This window comes from Gracilinanus agilis, chromosome 3 (genome assembly GCF_016433145.1).
Source record: "Gracilinanus agilis isolate LMUSP501 chromosome 3, AgileGrace, whole genome shotgun sequence".
Classification (NCBI taxonomy): Eukaryota; Metazoa; Chordata; class Mammalia; order Didelphimorphia; family Didelphidae; genus Gracilinanus; species Gracilinanus agilis.
Window position 1 is genome coordinate 273,304,182 of NC_058132.1, and position 16,225 is coordinate 273,320,406.

At 34.1% G+C, this 16,225-nt stretch overlaps 1 protein-coding gene across 2 annotated transcripts in view; it reads right to left on the reverse strand.

The window, feature by feature from the left end:
• The window catches only part of GALNT13 (polypeptide N-acetylgalactosaminyltransferase 13), a 717,275-nt gene that overhangs the window by 78,604 nt on the left and 622,446 nt on the right, over positions 1 to 16,225 (reverse strand). For both annotated transcript variants that reach the window (XM_044666584.1, XM_044666582.1), the window contains exon 9: positions 9,508 to 9,606. In XM_044666584.1, the coding sequence (XP_044522519.1) occupies positions 9,508 to 9,606 (99 nt within the window). The remainder of the gene's footprint in view (positions 1 to 9,507; positions 9,607 to 16,225) is intronic.

Sequence of the window (16,225 nt, forward strand, 5' to 3'; positions counted from 1 at the left end):
GGTTTTCTTGGTCTGTCACTCTCTCATTGAGATATTTCATATTTCCTTCTATTTTTTCAGTCTTTTGGCTTTGTTTTATTTGTTCTTGTTGTCTTGAGAGATCGTTAGCTTCTAATTGCTCGATTCTAGCCTTTAGGGACTGGTTTTCCTTTTCAATCTGGTCATTTCTAGTGTTCAATTTGCTTATCAGTTCATTTGATTTCTGAGCCTCACTTTCCAATTGCAAGATTCTACCTTTTAAACTGTTATTTTCTTGCCAGATCTCTTCCATTTTCCTCAAAATCTCAGTTTTGAACTCTTCCATAGCTTGTGAGGAGTTTTCCTTATTTGAGGAGGGTCCGGATGCTTGTTTGTTCTCCTCCTCTGTTTGCTCGATTGTCTGGATTTTCTCTGTGTAAAAGCTGTCGAGTGTTAAAAACTTCTTCTTTTTGTTATTATTCTTTCTCTTCTGAACTTCCTGATGCTGAGTAGCCATCATTAGCCCAGCAGCTTCTCAGCTTTATCCTCGCGCTCAGTTCTGTTCGCAATCTATTGGCTCCTGAGGTCTGAGTTCTGGTTTTTTCCAAGGTCAAGCCCCCTGGTGGGCCCTCTTGCTTGATCCTCTGCTGGAGGTTTCTTTACAAGTCTCAGGGCGCTGCTTCCACAGTCGTATACCCGTCTGCACTGGTTCCCCACTTAGGCTTTAGTTCCAGGTTGTGTCTGCCTCCACCCACGCCTCTGCTCAGCCGGCACTCTCTACGCCCAGCGTCCTGCTCGGGCGCGCGCGCTCAGATTTCGCGTGCTTTTTTTGACTTAATGGGGTCCTAAGTCTAGCTGCTCTCAGGAACAGGTCCCGGAGCTGCTGATGACTCGATGGGTGCCCCAAACTTGCCCTATTTCTTTTTAGCTGGGTTCGGAGCTATAGATGAGTGTGGAGGTGGTGGGGGTGGGGCGGTTGCTCAGCCCGCGATTGAGTGAGAGCCCTTTATAGCCTGGAAATGTCTCGATTCCACGTACCTTCCATGCTGTGCCCTGTTGTGGGGTTCCTCCGTTCGTGTGGACTTGTTTTTATGTCCCCTTGAGGAGTTTTGTGTGTTTCGGTCGGGAGAGGTTAAGAGCTGCTTCTTACTCTGCCGCCATCTTAACCCGGAAGCTCAGATCATTAGCTTCTAATTGCTCAATTCTAGCCTTTAGGGACTGGCTTTCCTTCTCAATCTGGTCATTTCTGGTTTTCAATTTGCTTATCAGTTCATTTGATTTCTGAGCCTTACTTTCCAATTGCAAAATTCTGCCTTTTAAAGTGTTATTTTCTTGCCAGATCTTGTCCATCTTTCTCATCATCTCTGATTTGAACTCTTCAGTAGCTTGTGACCAGTTTTCATTATTTTGGGAAGGTTTGCATGGGATTGCTTGTTTGTTCTCCTCTCCTGTTTGCTCTGCTGTCTGGATTTTCTCTGTGTAAAAGTTGTCAAGTGTTACAGATTTCTTCTTGATGATCTTTCTCTTCTGGGCTTCCCAATTTTGGCTTACCATTGTTGTTAGCTCAGAGCTTTCTCAGCTTTATCCTCACACTCTGGTTCTGTCTGCCTTCTCTAGGCTCCCAAGGTCTCAGATCTCATTGTTCTTGGGGTCAAGCCTCCTGGTGTTCCCCCATGGTCTGCCCCTTTGCCCAAGGCTCTTTCAACAGTCTCTGGGTGTTGCTTCCACAGCCGTGCTCCCATCTGCACAGGGTCCCCACTAGAGGTCCAAGCCTATGCTCAAGATCCTTGTCCTCACCTAAGTCAATGCCTTCACCCGCCACAGCGCTCAGGGTCTGTATTCAAAGTCTGTGTGCATTATTTAGCCTCTTGGGGTCCTAAGTCTTGCTGCTCTCAGTAACAGGCCCTGGAACTACCAATGACTTAATGGGTGCCCCAAACCTGCTTTAACTCTTGTGTGCTGGCTTTGTCACTGTACGTGGTGTGGGGGTGGGGGAGGGGCTTCCTCAGCTTGTGTTTTAGTGAGAGCTGTTTCACCCCTTTATAGCGTGGAAATGCCCCGATTCCACATACCTTCAATGCTGCACCCTGTTGTGGGGTCCCTTCTTTCATCTGGATTTGTTTTTAATGTCCCCTTGAGGAGTCCTATATGTTTTGGTTAGGAGAGATTAAGCAGCTGCTTTTTACTCTGCTGCCATCTTAACCTGGAACCACCTGAAGCTATTGTCAAATTCTCTTTCCCCTGCTTCCATGAAGCCTACCTGTGATCTTTCTGCTTTGTAAGATTGTTTTGTGGCTTATTGCTATTGGGTCAGCAAATTGTTAAGCATGCTTGTTCTTTCCTCAAATAATTACTGCATCATTAGTTTTCTCTTTACCATTAAAGAAAATGTTTTTCTTCTTTAACACTATTCCTTGTATTTCTTTTAGAATACTACTTTGACTTTAATATTAACTCATGTCCTGATATAATCTCCTAAATTGGTGTGATAAGCTCTGTCAAGACAGAGCATTCAAACTTTGAAGAATACAGAATTCAAAGGGAACTCAGAAGGAAATTGTGGCTAGTCTACCATTTACTTTGACCTCCACATACTTAGATCTATGTTAAATTTAAGGTACTCAAGAGAAAGTACTTCTATATTTTTCAAGTTGGTGTGTCAAATTTTTGTGCTTTCTTCAATGTAGAAGTTTCATGATGTGTTTTTAGTCATCTAGTACACCTTTTTTGCCTCATAGGTTCAACTGTTACTTGAATTGTGATCAATCATTGTGTTCTCTTTGGATCATAATACTCCTTTTATAGTGATGTTACTTTCTAGCCATTGACTTGTTTCATTGTTAAAGGTTTTTTTTATAATTTGGATTTGTTTAGGTTCATTTTATTAACAGTTTGTGAGCCTACTCTTGTTCCTATGGCATAAATAAGGGAAGAAAAAAAACAAATAAATTTTATGTCCTTTAGCTTGTTTCAGATCATCCTGATACAGTGCTACTGTGGAAGGAATATTTGCTTTGGAGTCAGTTGATTTGCATTCAAATCCTACCTTTGATAATTTCTTTCTCTGTATCAACTAATTAATTAATAAAAATTTAAGCATCTATTGTGTACTTAGATCAGTGAATGCAAAGATAAGAATGAAATATTCTTTGCCATTAAAGAATTCAGTTTCCTCATCTTTAATATCAAGAATTTGAATGAGATGATACCTGAAGTCCTTATGTGCTGCTTTAGATATAAATTGTCTCTGCCAACACAGATTTCAGGTATTTCTTACACAGCAGGTCAGTCCTAGGTTGTGATCTGAAGCTTAAAGTGGGAGGTAACTTCTTTATGGTTACATGACTATCAAATTTCAAGACATAATTTGAAAGTTAGTCTGCCTGACTCCAAGTCTTAAGTTCTATGATTAATACCATTCATACCAAATGATGTTTCAGTAATTTGTGCTTAATAACATAATGTCAATATATTACAAAATACATTCTATTTTCTATTTCATATTCCTTATGCTTTTACTTATGCAGATTCCACCATTGTCTCTTTTCTGTGAAGATGGGATAGGGACACAACCTATGATTTGACTGATATAAAGAATTCCTGGGTAAACAAAATCACAAAAGCAAAAATACCATTCATACCAAAGGAGTTTGGTACTTCCTCTGCTGTTCATGGTTTTAGAGACTTAATTAGAATTCTAAGAGGTTATATGTCTTGACCAAGATCCTAGAGCTAGTATGTGTGAGAGGTAGATATATTCTATCACCATTCTGTATTAGTTAAAATCACCTGGGGTTCTATTTGGAAGGATTGAACCTCAATATAGTGTTTGACAAACTTCTGTGGACCTGTGGGGGTCCTTAAAACTACATTTCCTGTGGTCCAACAGGTTTCCTGGGTTTCCTGTTTTGGATTACATATTCAAGGTGAGGGACTGTTTTAAAATAGGGGAAAGTGACTTGGAACTTCCTCTTTAGCTACCTGAGCATGCGAGGAGAGGAAGGTAAAATGGCTGAGCTGATGTTGGAATAGGTTTCTTACAGGTGCATGGTCTAATGATTTTATCTCTATCAGCATGGCTTTTATTAAAATACTATTCTCCCTTCTAATCTCGGCCATCCTCATTTTTTTTTTTTTTTTTTTTTTTTTTGTTTTTTTTTTTTTTTTTTTGTATTTTAAACCCTTAACTTCTGTGTATTGACTGATAGGTGGAAGAGTGGTAAGGGTAGGCAATGGGGGTCAAGTGACTTGCCCAGGGTCACACAGCTGGGAAGTGTCTGAGGCCGGATTTGAACCTAGGACCTCCCGTCTCTAGGCCTGGCTCTCAATCCACTGAGCTACCCAGCTGCCCCTCCATCCTCATTTTTAATCATAACAACTCCTATATTCTTTATGGAGATGATTTTTATAAGTATATTTTATTTATTTCATTACATATTTCACAATTTTAGTAAAATGTTAACATTCATTTTAGCACACTCCCCCTCTTCCTCCTATCCTTCCTTCAAGCAATATGATATTGATGATATACATGACATCATGAAAAACACATTTCCATAGTAACTATGCTACAAAAGAAAACATATGCAAAAATCCTGAAGAAAATAAGGTTAAAAGATTATGCTTCTTTCTGAACACAGAATTAATCAGTTCTCTCACTAGAGTTAATTAGCATTTTTCATCATTAGTCCTTTGGAATTGTCTTGGATCACTACCTTGAGCAGTGTTGCTAAATCTTACAGTTGATCATCTTTATAATATTGTTAGCATGCACAATGTTCTCCTGGTTCTACTCACTTCATTTTTCATCAGTTCATATAAGCCTTCTTATGTGTTGTTTTTTTTTCTGAAACTACCCCATGCCATTTTTCACAGCCTTATAGAACTGTATTGCAATCATATATCTCTCCTTATTTAACCATTCCACAATTAATGAGCATCTCCTTGATTTCCAAATTTTTCCACCACAAGTAAAAAAGAGCAACTATAAACATTTTCATACATATAAGTCCTTTTTACCTTTTTCTTTGATTTATTTGGGATACAGACCAAGTAAGTGGTATTGATTGGGACAAATAGTTATTTGGGCTTATTCTTCTTCAAAATAGTTAGAGAAGTTAGAGAAGTATGCAATTACACTGATATTATTAAAGTTTATTATTCATACTTTATAATTTCCTCAAGTATTTAATATTAGTTATTAATTAATAATACAATATAATGTTGTGTTGTATTATTGTATTGTGATAATACAATAATTAATTTAATGATATTAGTAATAACAGTGAGGTTTTGAAGGAAGGCAAGATGACTTTGTAATGGTTATTTTTTTAGACCAAGGAGTAGTCATTTACTTTCAATTGTCTGGGATAGGAGTAGAACGATATGGACCTGTGACTTCATATGCGTAGGGAAAATTCTGTTTTAGAAACTTCTTATATCTCTATAGAGAAGCAATGATTCAATAATGTCTTCCAATATTTCCTGGAATAATAATATTATATGTGCTAAGGGAAGGACCTGAGCTTAAGACCTGACTTAAAATTCAGACCTGTAGTCATCACTATGACATGCTATTGATTCATATTTACAATATGGGTTACAAATACTGCCATTGACAGCAACAAAGGCAAAGCAGAAAATGATCAAAAACAGAAAAAAACAACATTTTTATTAATAAGAGGCAGCACTTGGTGATGTTTTAACTGAGAAATATCTCTCCTACCCCTCCCTACTCCTCTAACTGGTCTTCTGAATCTAAGATAAATTGGTATTCCAATTGTCCATTAACTAGTAATCAGAGTGGTTATAGGGAAAAAATTTCTGATGACATCAAAGATTGTTTCTTATTTAAATCTCTAAGAATATTGAAAAATAAAGCAAGACTCATATCTGAGTATAGTGTCTAACTGCATAACTGTCAACAACTCTTCAATGCCACATTTTGGAAAGTTCAAGAGCTCTTCTGTAACTTAAACTTTTTTTCTCTGTCTACTCTGCATGAGCAAGAAAAAAGATTTTATTATTTTTATAAGTAAAGAGTTGTTTAAAAAAATCTACACACTACATCACCACAATAATTGAGACTGCTTCCATGGAAACTTAACAGGATAGAAATAAAAGTCATTAGATGTCAACCTACAGTGCAGGGAGATCAAAATTGTTTTCTTTAAAAACTGAGTCAGAATAGAAAAAAAATCGTCCTAGTCTAAAAATCCCAAAGCCTGGATTTGAACTTAAATATCATGAATGACAAGAATGAGTTGGCTGAATTTGTGCATATTCATATTGAAGTTTGAATAACAAGAAAAACTGTTTTGGTGTACTAAGAAATTCTTATAGGAAGCTTTGATTTTCCCCCTCCCCTTTTTAGTATAACATTATCTGAATGACCACCTTGGGTCCCCAGATACTTTCAAGTTAAATAAATAATTTAAGCAACTGCCCACAAAATTATTTCATCATCTCAATCTTATTTTAAACCAATTATATACAGAATTTCTTTGGTCCTTTAAAAAATTAAGCAAGGCTGATATAGTTATTTTAGAGTGGGTAGATCACTTCTGACATTGCTATTCCTTGGTTATATCTAAATAATGCAATCACACCAGATAAGAATTCTGCGTTCCATTGTTAAAACATGGGTAAAAAGCTCAATACAAAGAAAATTTCTCTATGAGGCAACACAAGTGATGGAGGAGGTGTAGACAATCAGGTAGAAGGAAAAATGAAAGAAAGGCATCATGAAAATTTATACAGGTAATAAACATTATTTAGCAGAAATGGATGATTAGCAGTGTCAAATGTTGTAGGGAAATCCAGAGATGAACCCTAAGAAAAGGCCCTCAGAGTTGGCAAAAGATCATCAAGTGGCAGAGAAAATTATTAGAACATTCATTTTTTTAGGCAATATCATAAAGTCTCAAAACCACTTGATATTATAGGTAAGCAAAGAGAAAAAATAGGCAAATGGAATGAATTAGAAAAGGAAGTGTCAAAAATGATTTAGCTTCAAAACTCATTTTCAAATAGGCATATGAAACAAATTATCTTGAATAGAACTCCTTATTTTAGAAGTACTTTTGGGAAAACTTGAAAATAGTCTGGATGAAATTTGGATTATATCATTATCTTATACCTCATCCCATAATAAATTCAAGCTTTGAATTCATTGATATACAACTGGAAAATTAGGCTCCTACTGTAAATGAAAGAACAGATGACATACCTTTCACAGAAATGGGTAAGGAATTAATTCTTACCCAAACAATGAATAGAATAAATTACTAAAGATACAATAATTTGGATTACATGTAACTCAAAAACTTGCATAAATAAAATTATTATATCTAAGATGTAAAAGAGTAGACTGGCAATAATTTTTATGCCACCCTTTAAAATGGTCCATTATTTTCAGTAATGCAGAATACCAAAAGCTATTCTAAAAGGAAAATGGTCAGAATGTAATAACCAATAATTATAGAAAGAAAAATTAAAAACCATAAATAACCATATAAAAATTACCCCAAAGCAATAACAATGACATCTATATCAAATCACCTTACACTCTGAAAACAGGAAAAGATATAAAGAGGAATGAACACTCAAAATTGGAAGTTTTAGAAAGACATTGGCACTAATGTATTATTGATACAATAGTGAATTGGTACACCCTCTCTGAAATGTAGTTTGGAATTACGCAAAAAATTGGCTGAGATATTCATAAAATTGAATCCAGGGATTCTATAGCTAGGCATATTACCTCAAGAAAGTCAGTATTAAAAATATGCATATGCACTAAAATGTTTATAGCACACTTTTTGCAAAAGCAAAGGAATAAAACCAAAATAGATTCCAATCAATTGAGGAACAGCTAACCAAATCATGGTATATGAATATAATGGAAAACATGATGACTATGATAAATATATGAAAGCATGGAAAAGCCTACAATGTGTCCAAAGTGACATAAGCAAAGCCAGGAGAACATTTAATAGGATGCCTGTAGCAAAATAAATTGTAACAACCAAATACAAATCAAAACTAAATTATCACAAACTCATAAAGACAAAATGTTATGCTAAAAGAGAAAGACATCTCTTTTTATTCACCTAGAGCTGAAACTAATTTGTGACATTGAAGGTTGAAGTCCATGGATTTGGAACATTGCATATAAGGACAGATTTACTTTGAAATGTTGGTTAATCATGTTGAAATTTTTCTTTTTCCTCTTTTTTTTTTCAAAAATTATTATAAATGACAACTCTCTAAAAGGTGGAAAATAAGGAAAACTAGGCAAGGTAAATATATCAATAAAAAGTATTTTTCAGGAAAGTTTCTTTGGTAATTGACTTGACCAATTTTAGTTTGTTGATGATGTTTAAAACTAGATTACAAAGATTTAAGGATGTTAAATTAAGAGGAGTGATATTAGAGGAAATAATTTCAGATTTTTCTAATTAACCTGGATTTGCTACTTGCTTTCTCTATGAGTTATCCAGTCAAAAAGCATTAATTAAATGCTTACTATTTATGACCTTGATCAGGTTGTCTAATCTCTCTAGGCCTCAGTTTCTTCATCTGTAAAATGAGGAATAGGAATAAGAACACCTCAAAAGTCCTTTCCAGATCTAAATAATATGATCATAGGAGTTAGGTTGTGGTATAAAGGAAGCACTACCACTGAGGTCTCCCAACATTCCTCTCCAAATAACTAAGACCATGCCTCAAATCAAAGACTGCTGTGGCAGAGCCAACAAAAGGTCAATGATAGACATTCTCCCAACTCAAGATAACTTAGGGAGTTTGAAAGAGAAATCCACGACAAGGGGATGGAGGCTGGCCCAGTGCCCACATAGATGTAATATTAATCAGGATCACTTCATGGTGGCAAAAATGTAAATACAGCAAATTTCTTAAAAACTGACCTCAATTCATTTTTATTATATACCAATGGAAGGAACATTTCTTATAAAAGAATAAATTCTCAAGAATTTCCTGTTTCCAAATGGCATTGGCACAATTGTCTCAAGGCCCAGAAGACAAAATAAAAGGCCTCTTAAAAGAAATCCATGACTATTCACAAACTCAAGAGTTCCTACACAGGAAAAAAATAAGTGATCTGAAACTGTACTATTTTCCAGACTATAATGTGTAGTCATATAGAAACCTTCTTTTATGTACAACATATATCTTGGTAGTATGACATGTGGCCCAAGACTAAGCTTGTTCAAAATAACTGTAAGTCCAGAGAAAATATTCTCACTATTTTTCATAGCTACACAGATCTCTGAAGGTTAAGAATGATTACCTTTTTTTTCCCATTTGTAACTCAACCCGCCAAGTACAAATATACTTGGCATAGTGTTAGACCTGGGTCTGCTTACAGACAGTTAAACTGAATATGAATATTATTGAAATAAATATACACATGTACATATATAAACATATACATATATAATACATATACATATACATATGTACCAAAAGAGTAAATATTACTTGATCGATTATGGGAAATATGAAGCTGATTAAAAAGATGGCATTTACCTGATTGCCTCCCATGCCATGACAGTTGAACATGCCCACTTTTTCATTGTCTTTGCGACCCATGTTGTCTAAACACTGGTTGGTTTCAACATTTCTTATCTGGGGAAAAGAGAAAGTTGAAAAAAACAAACGGTGAAACTAAGGAAGATCTGCAAGCTCTAAAATTTATTTTGTAAACGAGTACTGTGCTATGAGTAATATACAAATCCTGAATCTAACAGTAACTCTGTGTTTGGTATTATTCAAACTTTCTGATTCTCATTGTCTTCATATGTAAAACAGGGATAATATTAACAAGTATATTGTTATATTTTATACATTTAAAATGATCTACTATTTCTGTAACACATACCGAAATCCTGGGATATTTTGCATATAAGCCATGCAATATATTGCACCACAGTTGTCTAAGAAGCCTATATTTCCTTATTTACTGCCTTCCTCAAGGCTATAGAAAGTCATCCTGTCACAGTAAGAATTATCCAGTTAGGAGACATGATATCTAATTTGTCCACCAGATGGCAATCTACTCAAGCTAGTCTTGAGTGGTCTCCATAAAGGATCCCTTGTACATTTACAAGGGAGCCTTCTGCAATAACTGATGTACAAAGTACAAAGTACAAAGAGCAAAGCTGACTAATTTAACCAGCATTGGTCTGGGCTCTGAAATTATCTAGGGCAGGATATTAAGTATAATTTAAAACATTAAAATTAGGAACTAGGTTTTATGTCCATATTATATTTGGAATTCTTTCTTTCTATCATATATTCTCCTATGAATTTCCTAGTCAGAAAACATCTACAGGCTTTTGGCCTATTCATCTGAAATAGTGTGAGTTAGTTTTCCCAGATGGATCTCTCTTCCAGCACCTGATGCTTTGGACTTTCTTTTTGTGCGTCCTAAACTGTAAGAAGTTTATTTATGTTTCTCTGTGGATTTCTTGATCATCCAATAGGCACCTTACCATAGAATGGATCTTTAAAAATGTTTGTTGAATGGGAAATGATTTGAAGAAATAATTATTTACTTAAGAAATACTCATAAGGGGACAGCTGGGTAGCTCAGTGGATTGAGAGTCAGGCCTAGAGATGGGAGGTCCTAGGTTCAAATCTGGCCTCAGCCACTTCCTAGCTGTGTGACCCTGGGCAAGTCACTTGACCCCCATTGCCTACCCTTACCACTTTTCTGCCTTGGAGCCAATACACAGTATTGACTCCAAGATGGAAGGTAAGGGTTTAAAAAAAGAAGAAAAGAAATACTCGTAAGATATATAGGACTATAGAAGGAAGGAAATGGGAAAGTTTTCTTATAGTACTACATCACAGTTCTTTCTATAATAACTTAAAAGGAGGGAACATTTTTGTTTTATTCAACTTGCAGATCTTATGGGTACTTTTGTGAGAAAATATTTAAAATTTGTTCTCCATGTATGAATATATTTTTAAATTCTTAAATTTATTAGACACTCTCTTCCCTGTGTTAGTCCTTTATTTTGCTTCCACAGTTCAATAAAATGAATCTTTTCATTTAAAATATCTTATTAAATGGAAAATACTTGTCCCCAATAAGACAAGCTATTCTTTGAATGAATTTTTAATCATAAAAATCACTCAGAAACAAAGGTTGATGTCAATATTCTAGCTAAGATAATGTGTCTATTGTCAAACTATAAATTAGTGTTTCAATTAAGAATTTATCATAAAGAAATCTTGGATAAATGTACATTTGAAATAATATTTTAAATAGCTGGTAAATGACAAAAACTTTTTAAAGGTTCAGTTGATTTTCCTAAGCTGCAAAGTCTAGAAGAAAGAGCTCAAGACATGATTTAATATAGAAGTACCATAATCTCTTTGGTTAAATTCTTGGTCACTTTGTCTATCTAGTCCACAATTTTCTCATTTAAAAAAGATGTAGAACAGATTTTTCTATAATCTCTTCTTTCTCTTAAGTATATTAATATAAGAAAACATATTAAATGACAGACTTTAAATAATGTAAAACTGGAAAGGAATTTAGAAATAATCTGGTCCAATCTTGAATTTAAAGGGGTGAAAACTGAGGCTCAGAGAGGTAATTTGTTCATAACCCTAAAATTAGTATGTGATGGATTCAAGTTTTGGATTGAGGTTGAAGAAGTTAAGAGAGTACATAGGCATCACTGGACCTGGGCTTGAATCCTTGCTTCTTGCCCTTACTCCTTTTATGACTTTGGGCAAGTCACTAGTCTCATTGGGCCAAAGATTCTATACTTCTGAAATGAGTAGGTTGCACCAGATAATACTTAATATCATTTCAAGCTGTTAATCCTATTATCCTTTGATCTTCTACCATATTTCTCTATTGATATCAACCTTCTTCACTTTATGGTTCACTGATCTATGATGCAAATATTATGATGCTTTTGTTTACATATCCAAAGGGATGTTATCCATGATTATATTGATCAGTTATTTTTTTAGAACAGTCAATAGGCTTATGTAGTTAATTTTTTAATTTTAATACTGGTGGATTCAACAGATAACTTAATAAAAGTCCTCCAAATCATATGGTATTTTTAATACCTCATAAATACACATTGTATTGCTTTGATCTTCACAATTACATTACACAGTGAGCAGACCATAGCCAGGTATCATTTCCCCTGTTTTATCAATGAGTATACAGGTTCAAATAAGTTAAATGACAATCTGTAAATGGCAAAATCACCACCTGAACCCAAATCCTGAGTATCATGTTTCTGTTAGCCTCATAAAATGTTAAAATTGTTAGAGAATAGAATATTTTGTTTCACTAAATAATCTTGTTAATTAGGAGTTTTCACAAGGATGGTATAATTTGTGGATCACTGACTTCAAATAATTAGGTTAAAATAAAATCTGCTTTGGGGGGGTCATAAATATCGCCATTTCCTCACAACAATTCAGGTTTAAATCCATCTATGCCTGCCATTCCTTGTCAATTTACATTTGTAAATTAGCCATGTAGATGCCATATTCAGTAAGCTTTGGCCTCTTGAAGTTGCAGGGATACTTCTGGAGAATACAGACTATCCAATGATCATGTCTCACTCTTGCTACATGACAGACATCATTTTTGGTCATATATTATTCTGATAATATCCTTATACCTCCTTGCCTATGCAGTTTATAAACTCTCTTGGGTTGCAATTCTCTCATACTTCTTATGTACTGTCTCATTCTCTTTCAGATTGATTTCAGTAAAATTATTTGAAGATTTATATTTCATGAATATACTTAGTAGAATTATAAGAAGCAGTATATAATCTCTTCTGTAAATTTACAAGGCATTTCTAGATTTTTGAAGTGTTTCAAGGGCAATATTAAAGGCAAAAATTCAAACTAAATGTATAGCACTGGAAACACATATGATGTTGAATTTGGTCTGAATCTCTATTCCTTTCATCGCTTACTTTAGAAGTTGTTTTTAAAAAATATTTATTCAGAAATTTATGACTATTCCCATGAACAACATTTCCATTTCTTATTTGATGGCATGAATTGCCATGGCTGAAAAATGCCTGGTGCTGACTGTTGATGAAACTTTCAAAGGACACTAGGTTAGTCCTTGGATGATAGACAGGCAGTAGGTTGGTTTGATAGGACCTTTCACAATATTTGCTCCATTGTAATATTTAATTCTTATTGGACAATATAACTTGAAAACTTCAGTATTGGATCAGACGTCTACCTTATTTTGTATTCTTTATTTGGCACTAGCATAAATAGCCACATTTTTGAAGTACATAAATATGCTACTTTATATCATACTCAAAATTCTCTTTATAAAAATCCTCTCTACCATAGTATAGACTACTCTTCTGTTAAAAAATGAAAGACTTTTTCCCCCCAGAAAGCATTTATGTTTTTATCATACCAAACTATCCTGTGGTAATAAGCTTAATAACCATACTCTACTATATGATGTAAATTTTTCCTAAATTCAGTTCTTTTAAGCTTCAAAACATGATTTTTATGATATTATGGAATTTGACAAATAAGTTCACCATCAACTTTTGCAATCAGTCACATTTAAAGATTTAAAATGTATCCTTTAAGTTTTCATCATTCCAGACTAAAGAGATTTGATCTTTTCCATTTTTACACAAAAGGATGCGTTACCATTTATCTATTCATTTGATTGCCATTATCTGGACCATGTTATGTTTGGTTATGTTATGTTATGTTTTGTACTTTTCCATTTTCAAGTTCAGTTAGCAGTGCTATAAATAATATTAGCTACTGGTTTCCAATGCACATTTGTGTTTCTTTGTATCACCAGAATTTAGTGCTTTGAACATATAAGTGCCTAATAAATGCTTGTTTATTAACTGAAAGAAATAAGAAAACCAGCTTGTCTTCACAATTCTGTAATGACATACTAATTTGCCAATGATTATCTTCTCTCTTTAAATGCACTTTAAAAAATTATAGACATTCATCACATTTTAAACTTTCAAATGATGCTATTAGGTTTCATTTACGCTCTTACATTTTCTTTTGTTATATGACTTGGGAACTGTGTTTCCAAATATAAACCTTTACCCACACACATAATACACCTCTTAAGAAGTTTAGGTCCTTGGCAGTCTTTGTTTCACCTAGATGTGCTAGTAAGTGCATTTACATTATACATCAAGTAGAATGCACTTAATCTTAGGTTACTATATTGTAAGAATCTTATAAGACCATACTAAACCCTAGACAGATGAATGTAAACAATTCTTGGGAAAATAATGATGCCTATCAGATTGTTTTTAAGTGAATTAACTGTGCAATATTAGAATGTGTCCTAAAATTTGATTATATTCAATAAAACATAAAATTAGTTACCATTGACTCTTGCTAATCCCTCAAGAAGCAAAAATGGAAGCAGCTTCCCATATCTTGACTACAATAGATAGCTCAAAATAAATAACAAATTAATCTCCCCCAATATACAAAAATCAGTTGTAGATTAAGTTACATATAATAGCTCAGAGACTGACAGAATCCACATCTGGTTCCATGCCAATAATATCCCATTATATCTACTAGTGGAACAACCTTAACAGAATGAATTATAAAACAAAGATGATTTTTTTTATTAGTGACCATGATGTCTCTAAATATAACTGTCAAGAACAACCTTCCAGAGACTTATATGAACTGATGCAAAGTGAAGTGAGCAGAACCAGAACAAAATGTATATGATAACAAAAATGTTATATACAATGATAAACTGTGAAAGATTAATCTATTATCAGCAAAGCAAATTTCCAAGATATCAACAAAGGACCTATGATGAAAATGCTTTCCGTGACCAATAAGGGAACTCCTGGAATTTAATTTCAGAATAAAGGTTGTCACCTTCAACTTTATTTGTTTCATGAGTATTTTAATAAACAATATGCAAGTAGTTATTGCATTAAAGCACTGATATAATGAAGACTACTTAATGCTCTGGGAAGGTGCAGAAGAACAAGGGAAAAATTCTGAGACCTAAAGTATCGGAAAACAATTGCCAAAAATTGTTTCTACATGTAACTGAAAATAATTAATTAGTTAAACAAGAATAACTTTTCAGGCAGACAACTGGTCTTTTTAGAACTTCAGCTGAAAACTCCCTATTTTCAGACCTTTTCTATTCGAAATGACTTTAGGAACTTCAAAAATAACTTTAGCTTCTATTCTATGGTATAGTTCCAAAAAAACAGAAAAATAAAAGCCAAAACATTAGACAAAGGTATATTCTTGAGACCTGATTCTGATCATATTTAAAAATTTACATACTTGGAATATATTCTAAACATATACTCCTAAACTAACTTAAAATTTCTTAAATATATTTTTGTACTTCAAAATCACATTATTATACTTTTATCATCATTACATTGCACAGGTAATTTTCATCTGACTTCCTTTCATTCTATGATGAAATAAATGTATATATTAGAAACTAATTCCAATATCTTTTTTAAAAAAAAAATCATTAACTTCGTTCTTAGAACCAATACTATATATTGGTTCCAAGGCAGAAGAACTATATATTGGTTCCAAGGTAAGGGCTAGGCAACATTGGTTTAATGACTTAGTCATGGTTAGGAAATGTCTGAGGCCAGGTTTGAACCCAGAAATTTCTGTCTCTAGACCTGTCTCTCAATCCACTGGGCCACCTATCTGCTCCAAATTCAATTATCTTTTAAATTTTTTAGTGTTCATATAGATTTTATTCATGCAGCTAGACAATATAAGGAACAGAGTATTAGACTTGGGTGAGGAAGACCTGATTTCAAATTCCAGCCCCATATATTTAATATCTGTGCTACTTTGACCAACTCACTTATCCCTGTTAATCTGAGTTTGTCATCTGTAAAATGATCTGCTGAAGGAAATGGCAGACTACTCCAGTACCTTTGCCAAGAAAACCCCAAATAATTTCATAGAGAGTCAAACACAACTGAAATGCCTGAAAAAGAAAAACAAGATTTTATTTTCATGTTTTTTGTTCCCTACTAAGAGAGAGCATGGGAGCAGTATATGAGCAAAGGCAAATGACCGATGATGAGCTCTAAAAAAGAATAGGTGTGGGAAGCCGTTCTATGTATTAAAACCTTTGGAGAAATAGGATCAAATTTAGGGCCTGTTATCTGGATTCCCTACATGACCAATCCAGGCTGAGGCAGTCTTTGTGTTTGGTCCTGGTCACCTGAGCCCC